This window comes from Harmonia axyridis, chromosome 4 (assembly GCF_914767665.1).
Source record: "Harmonia axyridis chromosome 4, icHarAxyr1.1, whole genome shotgun sequence".
Lineage (NCBI taxonomy): Eukaryota > Metazoa > Arthropoda > Insecta > Coleoptera > Coccinellidae > Harmonia > Harmonia axyridis.
In genome coordinates, this window is record NC_059504.1 from 22,214,680 (window position 1) to 22,231,395 (window position 16,716).

The 16,716-nt window shown below is 32.9% G+C and overlaps 1 protein-coding gene across 1 annotated transcript in view; it reads left to right on the forward strand.

The window, feature by feature from the left end:
- The window catches only part of LOC123677622 (probable G-protein coupled receptor Mth-like 11), a 36,607-nt gene that overhangs the window by 16,082 nt on the left and 3,809 nt on the right, over positions 1 to 16,716 (forward strand). Inside the window, exons 3-5 of the mRNA XM_045614262.1 lie at positions 4,668 to 4,746; positions 7,491 to 7,684; positions 15,868 to 16,039. Of these exons, the coding sequence (XP_045470218.1) occupies positions 4,668 to 4,746; positions 7,491 to 7,684; positions 15,868 to 16,039 (445 nt within the window). The remainder of the gene's footprint in view (positions 1 to 4,667; positions 4,747 to 7,490; positions 7,685 to 15,867; positions 16,040 to 16,716) is intronic.

A 16,716-nucleotide genomic window follows, 5' to 3' on the forward strand; every position in this document is an offset into this window, starting at 1 on the left:
CAATGATAAATCCACCTTAAATAAAATATGTTGGCTGGCATATTGGGAAATGATGAAAGGAAATGTCTGTATCTTGGTTACAAACGAGGAACTTGCTTATGTGCATAAAGTCGCGAATATTGTTGACAAACGAATATTTATTCATTTGGTATATTGGTTTATCTTTCATCAATGGGTATCATTGGTTCCACAATATTTGCATTGAGATTGAAAATTTCAGCTTGTTCTCCTCAGGTGAATGACGATGCAATGAGAATCTCACAGAATTACAAGTTTTCATTAAGTCATAGCCTGTGTAAAAATTCAGACTTTATCGACGATTTACTTGAATTTTTCATGAAGTTGTTGTCCAAAAAGAGTAATTTCCAATTAGTCAAATAATAAACAATTAATATTGGCACACTTTGTTGTAGACAACTACGGAGCTTTTCAGCTTTTGAATCAATCACTCTAATACACTGCTGTGTATTCCACCACAATCTGTAAATATTTCAATAAAATTTCTGTATGTGGTGAATATACTGTGATACTTGATACTGTAAAGATAAAGTTGCTCGAAGTAGTTTTCAACAACTTTCTCTTTTGGAACCCGTATATAGATGAAATGTCAGGTAAATTATCTACGGTTATTTTTACTATAAGACGAATGAGGGCCATATCTTCTCCGGACGTTTGCAGACTAACATATGTATTACGCTAATTTCCATTCCATAGCAACCTACAGTATTTTACTGTGGGGATACGGCTCTGCAGCGAAGAGAGTATTTCTGAAGCAAAAGGAGGCAATAAGAACATTACTTATGTCGTCTCAAGAAGAACAGGCTGCAGGAACCTCTTCAAAAAAGAAAGAGAATATTTACTCTACCATCTGTGTCCTCTACCATCTGTATTTACACTAAGCAGCCGGTTATATACATACTTGAAAATGGCCAAAAATTTGTGCATCAAGTTAGTCAACAAGATTCCGAAGAATCTCAAGATATTATCCAAAAATCAGTTTGTGAAAGTGATGAAGGAGATTCTCATTGAAAAAAGATTATATTTTGTTGATGAGTTTATGGCGTTTCAGAAATTACGTGTTATTATGATTGTTGACTTATGTTCATAGTTTAGGGTTTAAATCATCCACTATGTCAAGTGATTATAACAAGCTACTGGGAGACATTTTCCAAGAGATAAACACTTTTTAGACCCATAAACTTTTTGTAGTAAGGGAGACTGGGTAGGGTTGATACATTTTTTTCAAAATTATTAATAAAAAAATTATGTTTAACATTTACCAATCCATTTATATCAGAGTGAAAAATAAGGACTCCGCTTAAACTGAAAATGGAAATTTCAACATTGATTATGAATTCTTGAAATTGTCGGAGCAGGGTGTCTCAAACCGCCTTATACATTGGAGGCTTGATACACTAAAAGGGAAGTTTGATACAATAAGAAATAAGGTAGAAGCAATAATAAGAAATTAATCTTTTATTATCATAACACTACCTAATTCCAACATAATTCGCAAGTAAACATTTTTATTTTACTACTGATACATGCACAGGCTGAATGGCACTCCATTTTCTAATGAAGACGACGATCCAGCTTTTATCTACTGCAATGCATTATTTTCGGCGTTCATCAGAAAATGGATCATTTTCGTCCACAGGATCCAAATTAGGGCTGGGAATTCTGTAAACTGTCAATTTAATCGTAACAATCACACCAACTGCCGAAATACAATACAAAAGTCGCAAGGATGTATAATCTGAATTTTTCAATGAATTTCGGCATTATTTCACAAAACTTGACTGAAATAGAGTAAATATCGTCTAATACTCGTTGCAGAAAGCAATTCCAGCACTCATGCGTTCAAAAACTCACTCCTTCGTCGCTCGTTTTCGAATTTCGCATTTTTTTTGGAATAGAAAATTCTCAATTTGTTTTAGAATATACCTATTATTGTATAATATTGATAGAAGCCTGGCACGCTTATTTTATTCCCAAATCTTTGGTAGCTTAATTTCAGAGCATTTTTAAGACAAAGGTGAATAAGAGTTTGTCGAAAAATGTGTACCAATATGAATAAATTAGATTAAATTAAAATATGAATAAAGTCTTCGTTTTGACGCTCTCCTCAAGAGTAAATTTCTGTTCCATAATAATACTTTCATTTTATTTGAACTTTCAATTTTGAATCCTATTGTAGTGACTTGGTCTGCCCGAGAGGTGGCGTTATGGGCGTCGTGCCACATTCTAGTGCGCCTGCAAGTTGGTTCAAGTTGGGCTGGGAATCATGAATGAATGATTTGAATATTCGAATAATCATTGAATAATTATATAAATAATTGCATTTTGCATTATTCGAATAATCATGAATATTCACTGAATAGTTGAATAATCAATGACTACTTTTTTATTCATGAATAATCAGTGAATAGTTGAGTATTCACTGATTATTCAGTGAATAGTTTTCTATTCAGTGAGTAATTGGATATTTATGAAGTTACGAATGAAAGTTTGAATGATCACTTGACTCACTATTCAGGAATGATTAAAACAATGTTTTGTGATTCACTACGGACAAATCGTTTTATTAATATTAAAATTACTGGAAATTACATAATATTGAAATTGATAGATACAATTGAATTAAAATTATAAATAAACTCCTGTCAGTGTTCGGAATGCAAACAAACAAATTGTCATTCAAATTAGTACGTTGTCGTTGAAGAAATTGGCTAATTTTGATAAATAAGATTATTTGAGGAACGATTTTACTATTAATTGATAGACAGAAGAAACGAGATTAATGCCGTAAGTTCGAACTTGAGGTTCAACTAATAAACACGGCTTTTTACAAAATCTGGGGAATGATACAGGATTCAAAGTTACTGGTATTAACCTCGTTCCTTCGGTCTATCAATTAATACTGAAATCGTTCCTCAAATACTCTTATTTATGAAAATAAGCCAATTCCTTCAACGAGACCGTACTAATTTGAATGACAATTTATTTGTTTGGATTCCGAACACTGACAGGAGAACCAAAAATGGCGGTGTGTGACGTCAAACTAATAGAGCGTATATGGCGAGAGGCAAAACACCAAAACGATTATACCACGTCGCAACGGGTATATTCACTCATCAAAACGCTCGGATTTTATTGGTTCATTAAAACATGAGTTCAATCACTGAATATTGAGTGAATATTCATTGAATAATCATTGAATAATCACTGAATAATCACTGAATAATCATTGAATAATCACTGAATAATCATTTAATAATCAACGAATAGTTGAATATTCATGACTACTCATGAATAATCAAGCATGAATAGTTGTTTGAATGAATTATTCGAATAATCGAATAAATTCAGAATTATAGGACGTGAACATATTATGATATTCGATTGAAGATCTGTACTACTGGCGTCTATGTTCTAAATGAAATGCGCATCAAGAATAAAGTGAAGAATTTCGTTAGTTTTCATTGATAAAGGGATAAAGCCTTACGTATGTTATGCAAATTTTTACATCTAATATGTAGAAAACACACTTTATGCTCAAAAACTCTTGTTCGTTAAGCAATAGTCGCTAGATTTCAACTGACACCATTTCCACACTCATAGAGGCACTGCACGCGATTACGCCTTTTTTGAAGGCCCGAGGCGGGATATTTGAACGTGTATCAAACCTCCCCTTGCATCAACCCTCCCCAGTCTCCCCTTCACTACTGGCGGGTTCTAAACAATTAAATTAATTCTATATTTTGATCATGAATTTTTTATCCCTTGTAATTTTTATACATCTGCGATCGTTATCGAGAAGAAAGTGAAATCATTTTTTGTAATTCGCTACATTTAATTGAAATTTTCAACTGAAGAAAGGAGCCTATTATTATTGAAAACAAAAAACTATTTAGTTTGTGATCAGAATAACAAGTTTCCTCAAACATCAACTAAAAATAGGAAACCTAACGAACCTATATTTCAAATTTGATCTTTAATATCTCAAAAACTGAAAGGGCTATGAAGAAAAAACTAAAAAAATCTTGAAACTTAAACGCTCTGTAATTCGGTAACGAAACGTTTGCGAACACATGTTTATGGAAAAAAGTCTTATCTTAGTCTGAAAAATACGGCCTGAAATCTTGATACTGAATCGCCCTGTATAGAGCACAGAAGTTATTCACTCCGAAGTCTGAATCAAATTTCCAAAATTCGTGTTTCTGAAACGTTAAAAATTGGGAAAAAACACTGACTTGGCATCAGGAGCTTCAGCGCGCTCGTCATTCATGCGCCAATTGCGCCCTTAGAGACCAAATAAATGTTTTTACTGTATAGGCATAATCAACTTGACTTCACGTCAGGGATTTCCTCATATTTTTAGTTTATAGAGACTTTACAACATATTACGTTGGTTGTTTCGAAAGAAGATGGGTAATAATTTGTTTCGAAGATTAGAAAAAACCTTGGAGCTAGATATAAGTGTGAATTAGTAGGCGGCGATTACATGAGACATAATAAATGTGAATGAATTAAATTCTTTATGTAACCGAAATAATTTTTGTCTAGGTCTAGATACATTTTTCCTCGAGGTATTTTGATGAATTAATTGCATGATTATGATTTTCGGTTTGATCCAACCATTGTTTTAGACTAGTTTTTTGTTTCAGGATATCTATCACTACTCTCCAGCATATGGAGTTTCACCTGGCTACACATAATGTGTATTGATATATGGTTCTCTTTCGGGTAAGATGAGTATTATCAATATTTTCTCAAATTGATTTTTTTTTCTCGGAAAAATATTCAATACCATGAAATAGGAACTTGAAGTAACTCTCAGAAAATTACTAAGGTTTCATGTATAACTAAATTTAAATTTTCTTCGATGTAGTCTATATTTGGCAAATTTTCAGATAGTCCAGGAGGAATCGGCGCATGAGTACCGAAAACTATTCCACCTCAATTTTTTTATGTGATCCTCTTCAAATTGTCCTACTGATAATATAAATGCATGTTGCCATAGGGCAACCCCGGGCCATATTGTTTAAACCGAAATTGTTTAAACAATTGCAAGGAATTGTTATTTTTCAACCGGACAAATTTTTTTTATATTCTGTATTGAAATACAAATAAAAAAGGCTCTTTGACTTTTTACGATAAAGTTAATATTTTTAAAGATATGAATTTTTAAAGGTTCGAAAAATCTCAAATTTGGGTACTTTCGACCCATGAAAAATATATTAAAAAAAAAAAATAAATATTAATAATATTTTTTTCTTAATTCTTCATACAATAGTTAATAATATTGTAAATAGAGATCTTAAAAAATTTCATTGTTTAAACCTGTTTTTTAATTTTTAATTTCGCGCACTCACAAGTATGCGTCGCTCTCTCTCTGACTCATGCGCTGCATCGGCCTATCTGTGTCTTGAATCATTCACAAGTATGCGTCGCTCTCTCTCTGACTCATGCGCTGCATCGGCCTATCTGTGTCTTGAATCATTATTTATCATCTATCTTAAAAACTATCAACTTTATCAAGATTTTTAAAGAGAGCAATGGTATTAATGATTAAATTTTCTACAATTTGTTTTGTATAAATTTTTTTCTGAAATCAATTTTTCAAAAGTTATTTAAGCATAAATCGGAAAATGTAATTAAAATTAAAAATCTTGATAAAGTTGATAGTTTTTAAGATAAATGATAAATAATGATTCAAGACACAGAGAGGCAGCGCATGAGTCAGAGAGAGACGGCGATACCTAAAGGTAAGCGATGCATACTTGTGAGTGCGCGAAATTAAAAATTAAAAAACAGGTATAAACAATGAAATTTTTTAAGATCTCTATTTACAATATTATTAACTATTGTATGAAGAATTAAGAAAAAAATATTATTAATATTTATTTTTTTTTAAATATATTTTTCATGGGTCGAAAGTACCCAAATTTGAGATTTTTCGAACCTTTAAAAATTTATATCTTTAAAAATATTAACTTTATCGTAAAAAGTCAAAGAGCCTTTTTTATTTGTATTTCAATACAGAATATAAAAAAAAATTGTCCGGTTGAAAAATAACAATTCCTTGCAATTGTTTAAACAATTTCGGTTTAAACAATAAGGCCCGGGGTTGCCCCATGGCAACATGCATTTATATTATCAGTAGGACAATTTGAAGAGGATCACATAAAAAAATTGAGTTGGAATAGTTTTCGGTACTCATGCGCCGATTCCTCCTGGACTAGGAGGATGTGTTAATTTTACGAAACCAAATTTTCAAGGGAATAAAAAAATTGCGTTGTTTATTGAGGAAAAATACTTATCTGGATAGATAATTAGTGGTTAGTTAAATTAAATTATCTCTGATTTATATGATTACGATATAACAAATACCAACACAACATTGTTAACCTAGATCCTAGAAGCTATATCTACACAAGACTTGACGCGTCTTCATTTCATCTAAATTAAAACATTGTTCAATATCGTAACATATTCGCAATTTGTACTTATTATTTCATCTGGGAAATACCCACATATAACATTGCTGTGTAATTCTAAGAGTAACAATTCATTCACTTGCGAATTGGAAACCTGTTTATAGTATTTATTCTTCAAGGAGAAATAGAATCGCATAAAACATACAAACCTCGCATGTCAAACAAAGCCTTAGACCAACAAAGAGTAAATCCTTTTCTCACGTTTCATTGATTTTCTCGTAAAATTAGAAAATTATATCAAAATTCTACATATTTTGCACCTATGACCATAAGAATGCACACATTTTTCTAACAATATTAGTAACTTTTTGAGATCGCTCGTTCTCAGTCTATCCTTTCGAAAATTTAAGAACGTCCGTCCGGTCGTAAACATGATAACTCCCCAACGAAAAGAACTCAAATTTTCAGGGTATAAACCTATAACACTTTGGTAACAAATTCAAGCTTCTTGCAGAATTTCAAGATATTCGCAAGATTAAAACATCATTCACAATCTTGAAATTTCAGTGATCTCAATCCTCGTGTTCTATTGGTCCCATTTGAGATTTGGTCCTGCATTAAGATTGGATCACAAATAATTATCAAAGAAACAGCGAGCGTAAGAAGAATAGAATTTCAATAATCAATATATCTGTCAATTGACCTCTTATAAATGGAAAATCAATTTTGATTATATATCTTTGTGGGTTCTGATGAATTTCTGAATAGCTTAACGGCAATTTTCACAAATTGCTCTGCATTTGTGAAAAGTTGAAAAATAAGGGACAATTTTGAAGTTCATAAGAATTTCTGAAAAATTCTTCAAAATAGTAATAAATTTGCATTTAAGACCTATTTTCGAATATAATTTCCCTATAAAAATCGAGTGAAATTTCAAATTATTTATGAAATTTCATTCGAACTTTTCCCAACAATGAATGATAACAAATACTTTATCACACATTATGTCTTTATTTAGAGATGAGTTTAGACAGTAGCATATCATTGCAGAACACCAAGGACTCTGTCGGGGCCACTTCAAAAGAAAGAATGGAAAAGATTGCTGCAATACTGCTTGTATGGGTGGGGATTTCCCATACTGTGGGTTTTGATGATAGCGTTATTCAGTTTCACAACCATAATGCCAGAAGCAATGCATCCTTACTTTGGAGAAAATAAATGTTTGCTGGAAAATACAGAAACACGTAAGATCTTTTTTCAGAACAATTATGATCATCAGAGAGAAAATTGGAATTCTTGAATCGAAAATACAAATAGAGAGGGACGATTAACGACTTGGACGAAATCAAGAAAGGAAGTATCAAAAACATGGGTCCACAATATCTTTGTTGTCGGGATGCTGGGTGTTGATTTTTAGGGTTTTGCAATATACTAAAAATGTCGTTTTGCGTTCGTTTCGATGCGAAAACCTCATTAAAAGTTATGGATGAGGGACATCAAGTAGACCGACTTTCTTGACCTATTTCAATTTAAAAGATGATCCAATTGCCTTTCCTTCATTTTTAAATAGCCATAGTGTCCTTGTTAAACATTTCATCTCACATTTCTATTACACTTAATATGTTATTTCATTACAAGCTAACACTAAAGGTCTTCTAGAGATGAAGGTACCGCTCTCGGTACCGTCTAAAGGTGTCAGATCAGAAGATCTTGGAGCTTGGACGTCATTCAATAAGACCTCTCTTCCTCTTCCCAATCTAATTATTCACTAACAGGGGCTGCATAATGTAGCTGAACAACATCTGTTTTCAGTCAATTAATCGGCTTGTAAAATTTTTATTGAAAAAAAGGGACCAACCACAGGGTCCCCAAAATTCCAGACCAGACATTCACCTTAGCTGAATAATGCTTTCACGTCTGTATATTAATGGATATCAAATTAAATTCTCGGCGTTCAGACAATTTGTTGTCACCTTACCTGGATACTTTATGTGTTGTTCTCTCAGAAATCTAGCATTTGAATCAATTCTGCATATACAGTTATAGCTGTTTACATTATCATTCACAAAAGTGATTATCCAACAGAGGAGCATACTAATCATACATAGGCGTACAACTTTGCTTCTGCCGTTTTTTTCCAAAATTCGAGGCTTTATTGTAAAAATACATTTATGGTTCGAAGTATTGTCCATCGCTGGCCAATACTTTCTCCCATCTTTAGGGCAGCGTACGAATCCCGCGTTTAAAAAACTGGTCATCTTTTGAAACGATCCACGAATCGATCCAATTTTTTACTTCTCCATCGGATCAGAACTGATGGTTAGCCAGGCCGTGTGCCATTGATCGAAACAAGTGATAGTCCGATGGAGTAACGTCTGCAGAATACGGCAGGTGGGGTAGGACTTCCCATTTGAACGTTTCCAAATATGTCTCGACCACTTTCGCAACATGGGGCCGAGCATTCTCATGCTGTAAAATCACTTTATCATCTCTTTCGTTATATTGTGGCTGTTTGTCTTTCAATGCTCGACTCAAACCCATTAATTGCGTTCGATAACGGCTGTGATTGTTCCAGTTGTTTTTAACAACTCATAATACACTACTCCGAGCTCGTTCATATACTGAGCATGAACTTGGAACCGGGAATATTCGGTTTGGCCGTCAACGAGGAAGCATGGCCGGGTATCCCCATGATTTTCTGCGCTTAGGATTATCATAATGAAACCATTTTTTTCCGTCTTTGCCTTGCAAGCATCTGTTCACAAGCCGTTCAACATCTATCGGCTTCAACTCGTACGGCACCCCATTTCCTTGTTTCTGAATCATTCCCATGACTTTCAGGCGTTTCGAAATGGCTTGTTGCGTCACTTCCAATGATCCTGCAAATTTTTGTTGCGTTTGACATTAGTCTTGATAAATGCATGCCTCCAAATCTGCATTTTCCAAAACCTTCTCTCTTTCACCGCCATGCTGGCCTTCGACGTCAAAATCACCTTTCTTGAAGAGTTGAAACCACTCTCGGCACGTTCTTCCCCTAATAGCGGCATAGTATAAAGAAGGTTAGGGTTGAGATGTTTATCTGTGAGTTTCAACAAGGCTTTTCCGGTTGAGCTTTTTTTATCAATATCATACACTTGTTTTATATCTGAGAAGCAAATATATTTTTCATTCAATATCAAATTAGTGTTAATGAAATTATTTCTTACTGACTTAATGAGATGAGGGACATCAAAAAATGCGAAATATTTTCTTTCATTTAAATGGAAGTATGGTTTCGTTTTTTCAACTCCCAATTGTTTAAACATTTTTTTGTTTGTACTTGACAAATCGCAAACTATGCCTATCGTGTCTAGTTTTGATCCACGAAGTTTTTCCAAAGCCTTCTTAATGATGAGCAATAAGGATTCGCATGACACCCCATCATCCGATACAAAAAATGCAATAGGAATTTTCCATGTGCTGTATATTCCCCTTATCATCAATACAAGAGCCTGGCTTGCAGGAGAAGATTTTCTACCGAATTCTCCCAGATCTTCAAAACCTTCTATCATGTCCGTGTGTTTATTATAATCTATATTCCTCTTTATGCTCATTTCATCGAACATGAGAATACATTTTTTTCACGAGGCATCATGGAATCTGCCTTCAATGACAATTGTAAAAAAATTTTTTATTGAACCCAGGTTTGCAATTGAAATTATTTATCCATGATTTCAGAGTTGAAATCCCTGGTAAATTAATTCCTTTTTGCCGTAAATATCTATAAGTTTTGGGGCCCCTATAAAAGAGGGATAAGGCATCCCGTTTCTCGCTTGCTTGCCATGGGGATTTCGCCCTATGACGTACCTGCATATTTATTAAAGATTTTGCGAAACCGGTTATAGATGCTTCTCCAAATGTTTTTGTATGATGTTCTGCATTCATAATTTTCTTTTTAGCATTTCTCAATTGCACCTTCGTGTTGTTGAGTTTTTTCCTGCTGTTCTCCAATTCAAGTCTCAGCCGTTTGTTCTCCTCTTCCAATAAACGATTTTTCTTTTCACTTCCAATTGACTTCGTTGGAAGATTATAAAGATCTCTGAGCCAATTTTCATCCTCCTGTTCATGAAGAGAACCATCTGAAGAAATTAGATCAATCTCCATGTGATAATTTCGGCCACTTGAATTCGTTTTTGACGGGCCCGGATATGTTTTTGTAACCGGGACAACATTCATGTGCGCTATTGGATTATCCGAATTTTCCGTATCTGACTCACTTCCTGAGCTTTCATCGCTGATATAGCGGAATGGCTCAGCATTTAGCGGCAATTTGGTCGATTGGGTGAATATTTCATTGAAATGTTTGCTACATATCAGCTTTCTTTTCAATGAATTTGGGCTCAAATCAGCCAAAACAGCATTACCTGAAACCGCAAAATTATTATATTATTAAATACGGACATGAGTAGTTTCAACTTTTGTAAAAACTGTTGTGTCATAGTTCTGAATTATATAATTTATTGGTATACAGGTAGTCTGTAAAAAGATGGAATTCGTAATAATTGAGGCCTATATTGTTGTTGTCCCATTTTCATATCTATATTATCATTATTATAAAATGCGAAGGACTTTAGGACCTGATTCCTCGATGAAAATTACTTTGGGAACTTAATATGATTATTTTTCGAAATCGCTCACCTTTCCAAGGTGGAGCTCCTAAAAGTGCACTGAGTAACGAACTCTACATATTGTGAAGTACTATGTGGATGCATGTTCTTCGCATAACTCTTTTAATCATTTAACTTCATATTAGGGGTTGACAATAATAAAACTGGCTGATTTTTTTGCAATATTTTTTCTGTGTGAGAAAAGTATCGACTGTATCGAAATTTGGAAGGAGACAAATTTTCTGCAGGATGGAATGAGGAATTGAAAATGGCAAATTTTTTGAATATCTTTCTCACAGAAAGAAAATATATCGGGAAAATCAGATGGCTTTGATAATATGAAAATCATGCGATGATCTTATCTACATAGTGCTTCACAATATGTTGAGTTATATTACTCAGTATTCTTCAGAACCCGAAAAAAATTAACCCGTCAACTCCTACACCTTCTGAAGGCTGCAGTATCATAGTATTATAATATATAAATGGTTGATGATTAAAATAAAAACCATGGAGACGAGAGGAAACATGAACGAATGGGAGTTTTTTGGAGAAAAGTCAACGTGAATGGAGAGAATTTATGAGAAGTCATTCAGTTAATTGATAAATAATGAATATTGAAGATATTGAGAAGCTAAAATAGAATGCAGTTTTGTGAAAAGTACGCTGGCTGGAAAAATTAGATACCTACGAGAAATTTCTAAAATAATAAATATTTCGAGAAAGTACATGCGTGAATCGAAATATAGAGGACCAAATCGAGAAGAAAAAGGAGGACAAATCAAGTGAAAACATAAACTGTAAAGTTTTTCTGGCGGACAATCCAAAATTAGATTTTTTATTAATTATTGATTCTGATAAAAAAAAATTGAATAAAAATTCAACATCAAATTGAATTAAACAATTTAAATAGAACAGGAATCATAACAATATATACCATATAGTATACATATAATATTTTCTAGGAAATTTTAGAAAAATGAAGATTGTTGAGTTATATTCAAAAAGATTGTCAATGATTCTGATTTTATGATATTATCATAGAATACTATTATATTATTCACAGAGACTCATTTCATACACAAGGATTCAGATTGACAAAAACTTCTGCTATATAAATGAATGAATAAATGAATATTTTATTTGATACTAGCTGTGCCCGCGGTTTCACCTGCGTTGGGATTCGTATTTTTCGATTTTTTGTACTTCTGGAGGGCGTATGAAAATGAAACCTATACCAGATTTTAAGTTAGATCTTCAGGAACACAACTGTGAAAACCGCATAAAATTCTGTGCTGTAGTTTCTGCGTGATGCGCAAACGAATTTACATACAGACAAAAAGACAGACAGACAGACAGACAAAAAATTTAAAAATGGTTGTTCTGCCTTCTAATACTCATATAAGATCTCCCAGCATTGGTTTTCTTCAAATATCTCTCATGTACAGACGTCGGACCCCTTACAATTTTATTATATATCAAGATTTGATTTATTATTTGTCTGTTCGAATCACATTTTATTATCGAAGGGAAAATGTCCGGAATTGCATAATCAAATTGCTTCTTTTACGTAAAATACATGTGCATGTATTAGGAATTAGTACCCTGATGACCGAGCTTTGCCCGGTGTTCTCATTTGGAAAGGCTATCATAAATAGTTATCAAATAAGTTTTTTTTTTAATGGTGTTTTTCAAAACACCATCCTAATACCAAATTTCATCCAAATCATTATGGGCGTTTTGGATATACGCAAAATGTATGAAATTGTGCCATATTATATATTATGTTTATGTAAATATAACGAAAACTCAGCATACCAATCGGTTTTATTTATTTATTTTCCTTATAACAACATGAAAGTCAAATGTACATGTAAGTTACAAATGTATGGAAATATTTCATTTTTCATAAAATTTCCAAAGAGCCCACACATGACATATATTTACATTTGAAAGTTTGGTAGTTTGCAGCCAAAGGGTTGTAGGAAAAAAACATTTTATTATCAAAAACTGGAGAAAATTAATAATCGATTAACGGGTTTACGCATTTTTATTCTCAGTTATTGGTTGAAGAAAATGAATTTTATTCCAGACTAACGCCGAAACAAAGTATATACAATATACATACATGCGAATAATTCCAGAATTGAGAAAACAATCAATCATTAATTTTTCGATATAATCACGTTCGAAAAAACTTGAAGAGGCGATTCAAATCCGCCCAACTTTAGTATCCGCCACTGGTTTAGATTCCAGGGTAGATTTAAAATACAGCGACATCTATATCTATTGGGTCAGCACCATCTGTTATCGAGGTACGTCTTGTCCGAAACCTAAGTATGTACCAGAATCAAGCTACGACATGCTTCGTCCTGAAATAAGCTAAGACGTGCACTGGATGGTAAATCCCCAGCGACATCTATTGGTGCACTCCACGCCGTCAAATTTTAACCCCGTTTGGTTGGATTACTATCCTTCTTTATACTATGATAGCGGCCTCACCATAGGTATTTGAAAGCATTCAATGAGCCTCAGCCGCAGATTTATTCATATTGAAGCCGAAAATTGAAACCTCCCGAAAATGACGAGCATTTGGCTCGTAAGCTGACATGTTCAATCGAGAATAACTGATGCATGATGCAGACACAAATCGAGTTATATTTGTATGGCGTAATGTTTGCAAATACCTAAGCTAAGTGAATGACATCTACGATCTATTTATTTCGACTATCAGTTACCGCTACAGCCATCTATTTCAAAACGGCGGAAGCAAAGTTGTAGACCAATAAAAAAATGATATTCAAAATCTTTCACCCACTGTTCACCATATTGTAATCGTCGATGGAGATTGTCTTTAATGAATTTTTGGACAAGATGAATCTTATGGGGATGGAAATTATGGTTCTTCAAGCTCCTCTGAATTCTTGTTCGTGCAATTTCGGAAATTTCTACTAATTTTCTGGTATTTGGAGAAGTATTCCATATGTCCGAGAACAGAAATACAATAATAAAAATACAAATAGAGATCAAATATTTCTATTCTACTCGTACTACAGTTGTGTGAACCATGCTGATTATTGCAAATACTTTCAATATTGAATAAGATTAAAGGAAACTTATGAAATCTCAAGAATATGGATTTTATCAAGAGTTCTATCATAAAAGTTATTGTAATTCATAAGTTAGTTGTTATTGTCAACCCTTTCAAATCCCCTGTGTGTTACAAAATGTTGACAAAAACATTGAATAAAAGTACGTGTCTACTTGAGAGGCAAATTTATATGCGCCCAAGAGACAAGCTACTTGTCCCTGAAGTGCTCTCAGCCCATATAAATTTGTGACTCTTTGCTCGAAACTGCCTCGAGACGACTATTTTATCTCTAGAAGACACTTACCATTAGAATTCAATAAATGCCTTAAAGCAAATGAGAAACTATTTCGAAATCCCAATGTCTACAATTCCTTCGGAAAATCGAAATCTTCTCCCATCACTTTCAAAGAGCATTTTACACCGCATAAAAAAACGCCAACCGGAAATATAGAATTGCAAAACCTTCAAAGTTATGAATCACTTGACCCCGTTTACCATTTATGATTCATGAGAGAGTTATGAGAGAGGCAATGGCAATTTGCAGTCAGAAAAGATGTCCCTCTCCAAATAAAAATTGGCTCTTTTTAGAAAAACTTCGAATGAATCATTTTATGTGGGCCATTTGGATACTTCTGAATAATTTAATTGAATACTACTAGAATATCCAAATTGAGTACGTCATTATGTCAAAACAAATTCAAAACTTTGATGCTCTCTACTGCATATAATATTCAAACACTACAATACAGGGTGGCCAAGAGATTGACGTCAAAAAGAAAAAAACAGGTCCCTCGTGTCATGGGTTATTCGAATCACTCCCATGTATGTTATGCGATTTTTCACGGTTTTCGAGTTATGAATTTTTTTATGAACTTTGAGAATTTTGTACTTACATTATGATGTATGATTTATTGCCATAGCTTTTTCTTTTTTTATCTAAAACTTTTCTTGACCAACATCTGAAGCTAATTTTCATTAATTCTCAGCATTTTCTATCATAACTTGATCAGAAAAATCTTAAAATGGCAAATAATATTTTTTGAGTAAATGTCTAGTTTTTTATTTTTTCCACCTGGCTGATTTTGAAGGCTAATTCTAGCAAAAGTAGACTATCAAGTACCATTTTTTATTAATAATTCTAAAAGCTGACTGCTGAGTGCAGTTTTTAAGCATACTAAGAAACCGTGAATTAGCCTTTTTACATTTTTAATTTTGATTCGAAAATTCAGATCATAATCCAATTCAAGTAAATTTTTCACTTGAGACCAACATTTCCATAATTTTTATCAAAGTTACGAAGCTGGTTGTTTTATGTATAAAAGAACAGTTCATGGAGATTAAGTTACAAAAAAAAATTTCACAGAAAAGTCTTGCACTTTTTGTTCAAATCTTTTTTAAGAAGGTCAAGTCGAAAATTCTCAAAGTTCATAAAAAAATTCATAACTCGAAAACCGTGAAAAATCGCATAACCTACATAGGGGTTATTCGAATAGCCCATGACACGAGGGACCTGTTTTTTTCTTTTTGGCGTCAATCTCTTTGCCACCCTGTATATAAATCTACGAAAATTCATCATAGTATTGTATTTATACAGCTAAATTTCACCTTATAATAAGATCATCAGAAAACTAAATATGATCAATGAAAATATCTGAGTAAACCGAAAATTGACATCTACGTTATTTTTCAGAACCAGGGAATTATTCTTACATTATATATTTTACACTTCCATTACTCATTCAACAAATTATCAACACCATATTGTTCGTCAAAACCATTCTATATTGTTTGAGAATTAAAGCTGAAATTGAGAGGATGAATGACTCGGAGAAGAGGACAGCTTTGAATGCTAGCAAGGAAAGGTATGCATATCCAAACTTGTACATACACTACGCAGAAAAATAAATTTCCAATTTTGGTAATACGTCAACCCTCTGAAAATTTCACAGGGAAATAAGATTTCAATAATGATTTCATAATTCAATTCAAAAAATTACTTTTAGGGATAACATTTTGGGTAGATTAGTAAGATCTCAAAAGTTTGTATAAAAAAGTTTCACTATACTATCTACTCAATTTTCAATTGAAGAGCCCCATACAAATAATTTTGCAAGCTGAAATCAAGGAATCGAAATGATATATACAGTATGTTGTAAATTATGGAATAAATTGAATTCCTCTCAAAAAAGAATTTTGGTTAAAAATGCCGAAACACGTCGATTTATATTTATGATAACCCAATTTGGGACAATCATAATTTTTTTTAATGGGGAAATATATCAATTTGCAGGTCTTTAAATTTCATTAAATAGTATAAATTATGTATTTGTATTGTATTGTATTATATTATTATTATTATTTCATATTTTTTATTGAACTATAATTATTTGAAATGATTATTAAAATTATAACCAATGTTGGAAATGATGACTAGTGTTGAATCCAGAAAATTTTCTCCGGTGGGGGGGGGGTAATGTCAACATCTAGGAGGGGGGTAGTCAGAAATTCATTTTGATTTTGAGAGATTTATTTATTCAGA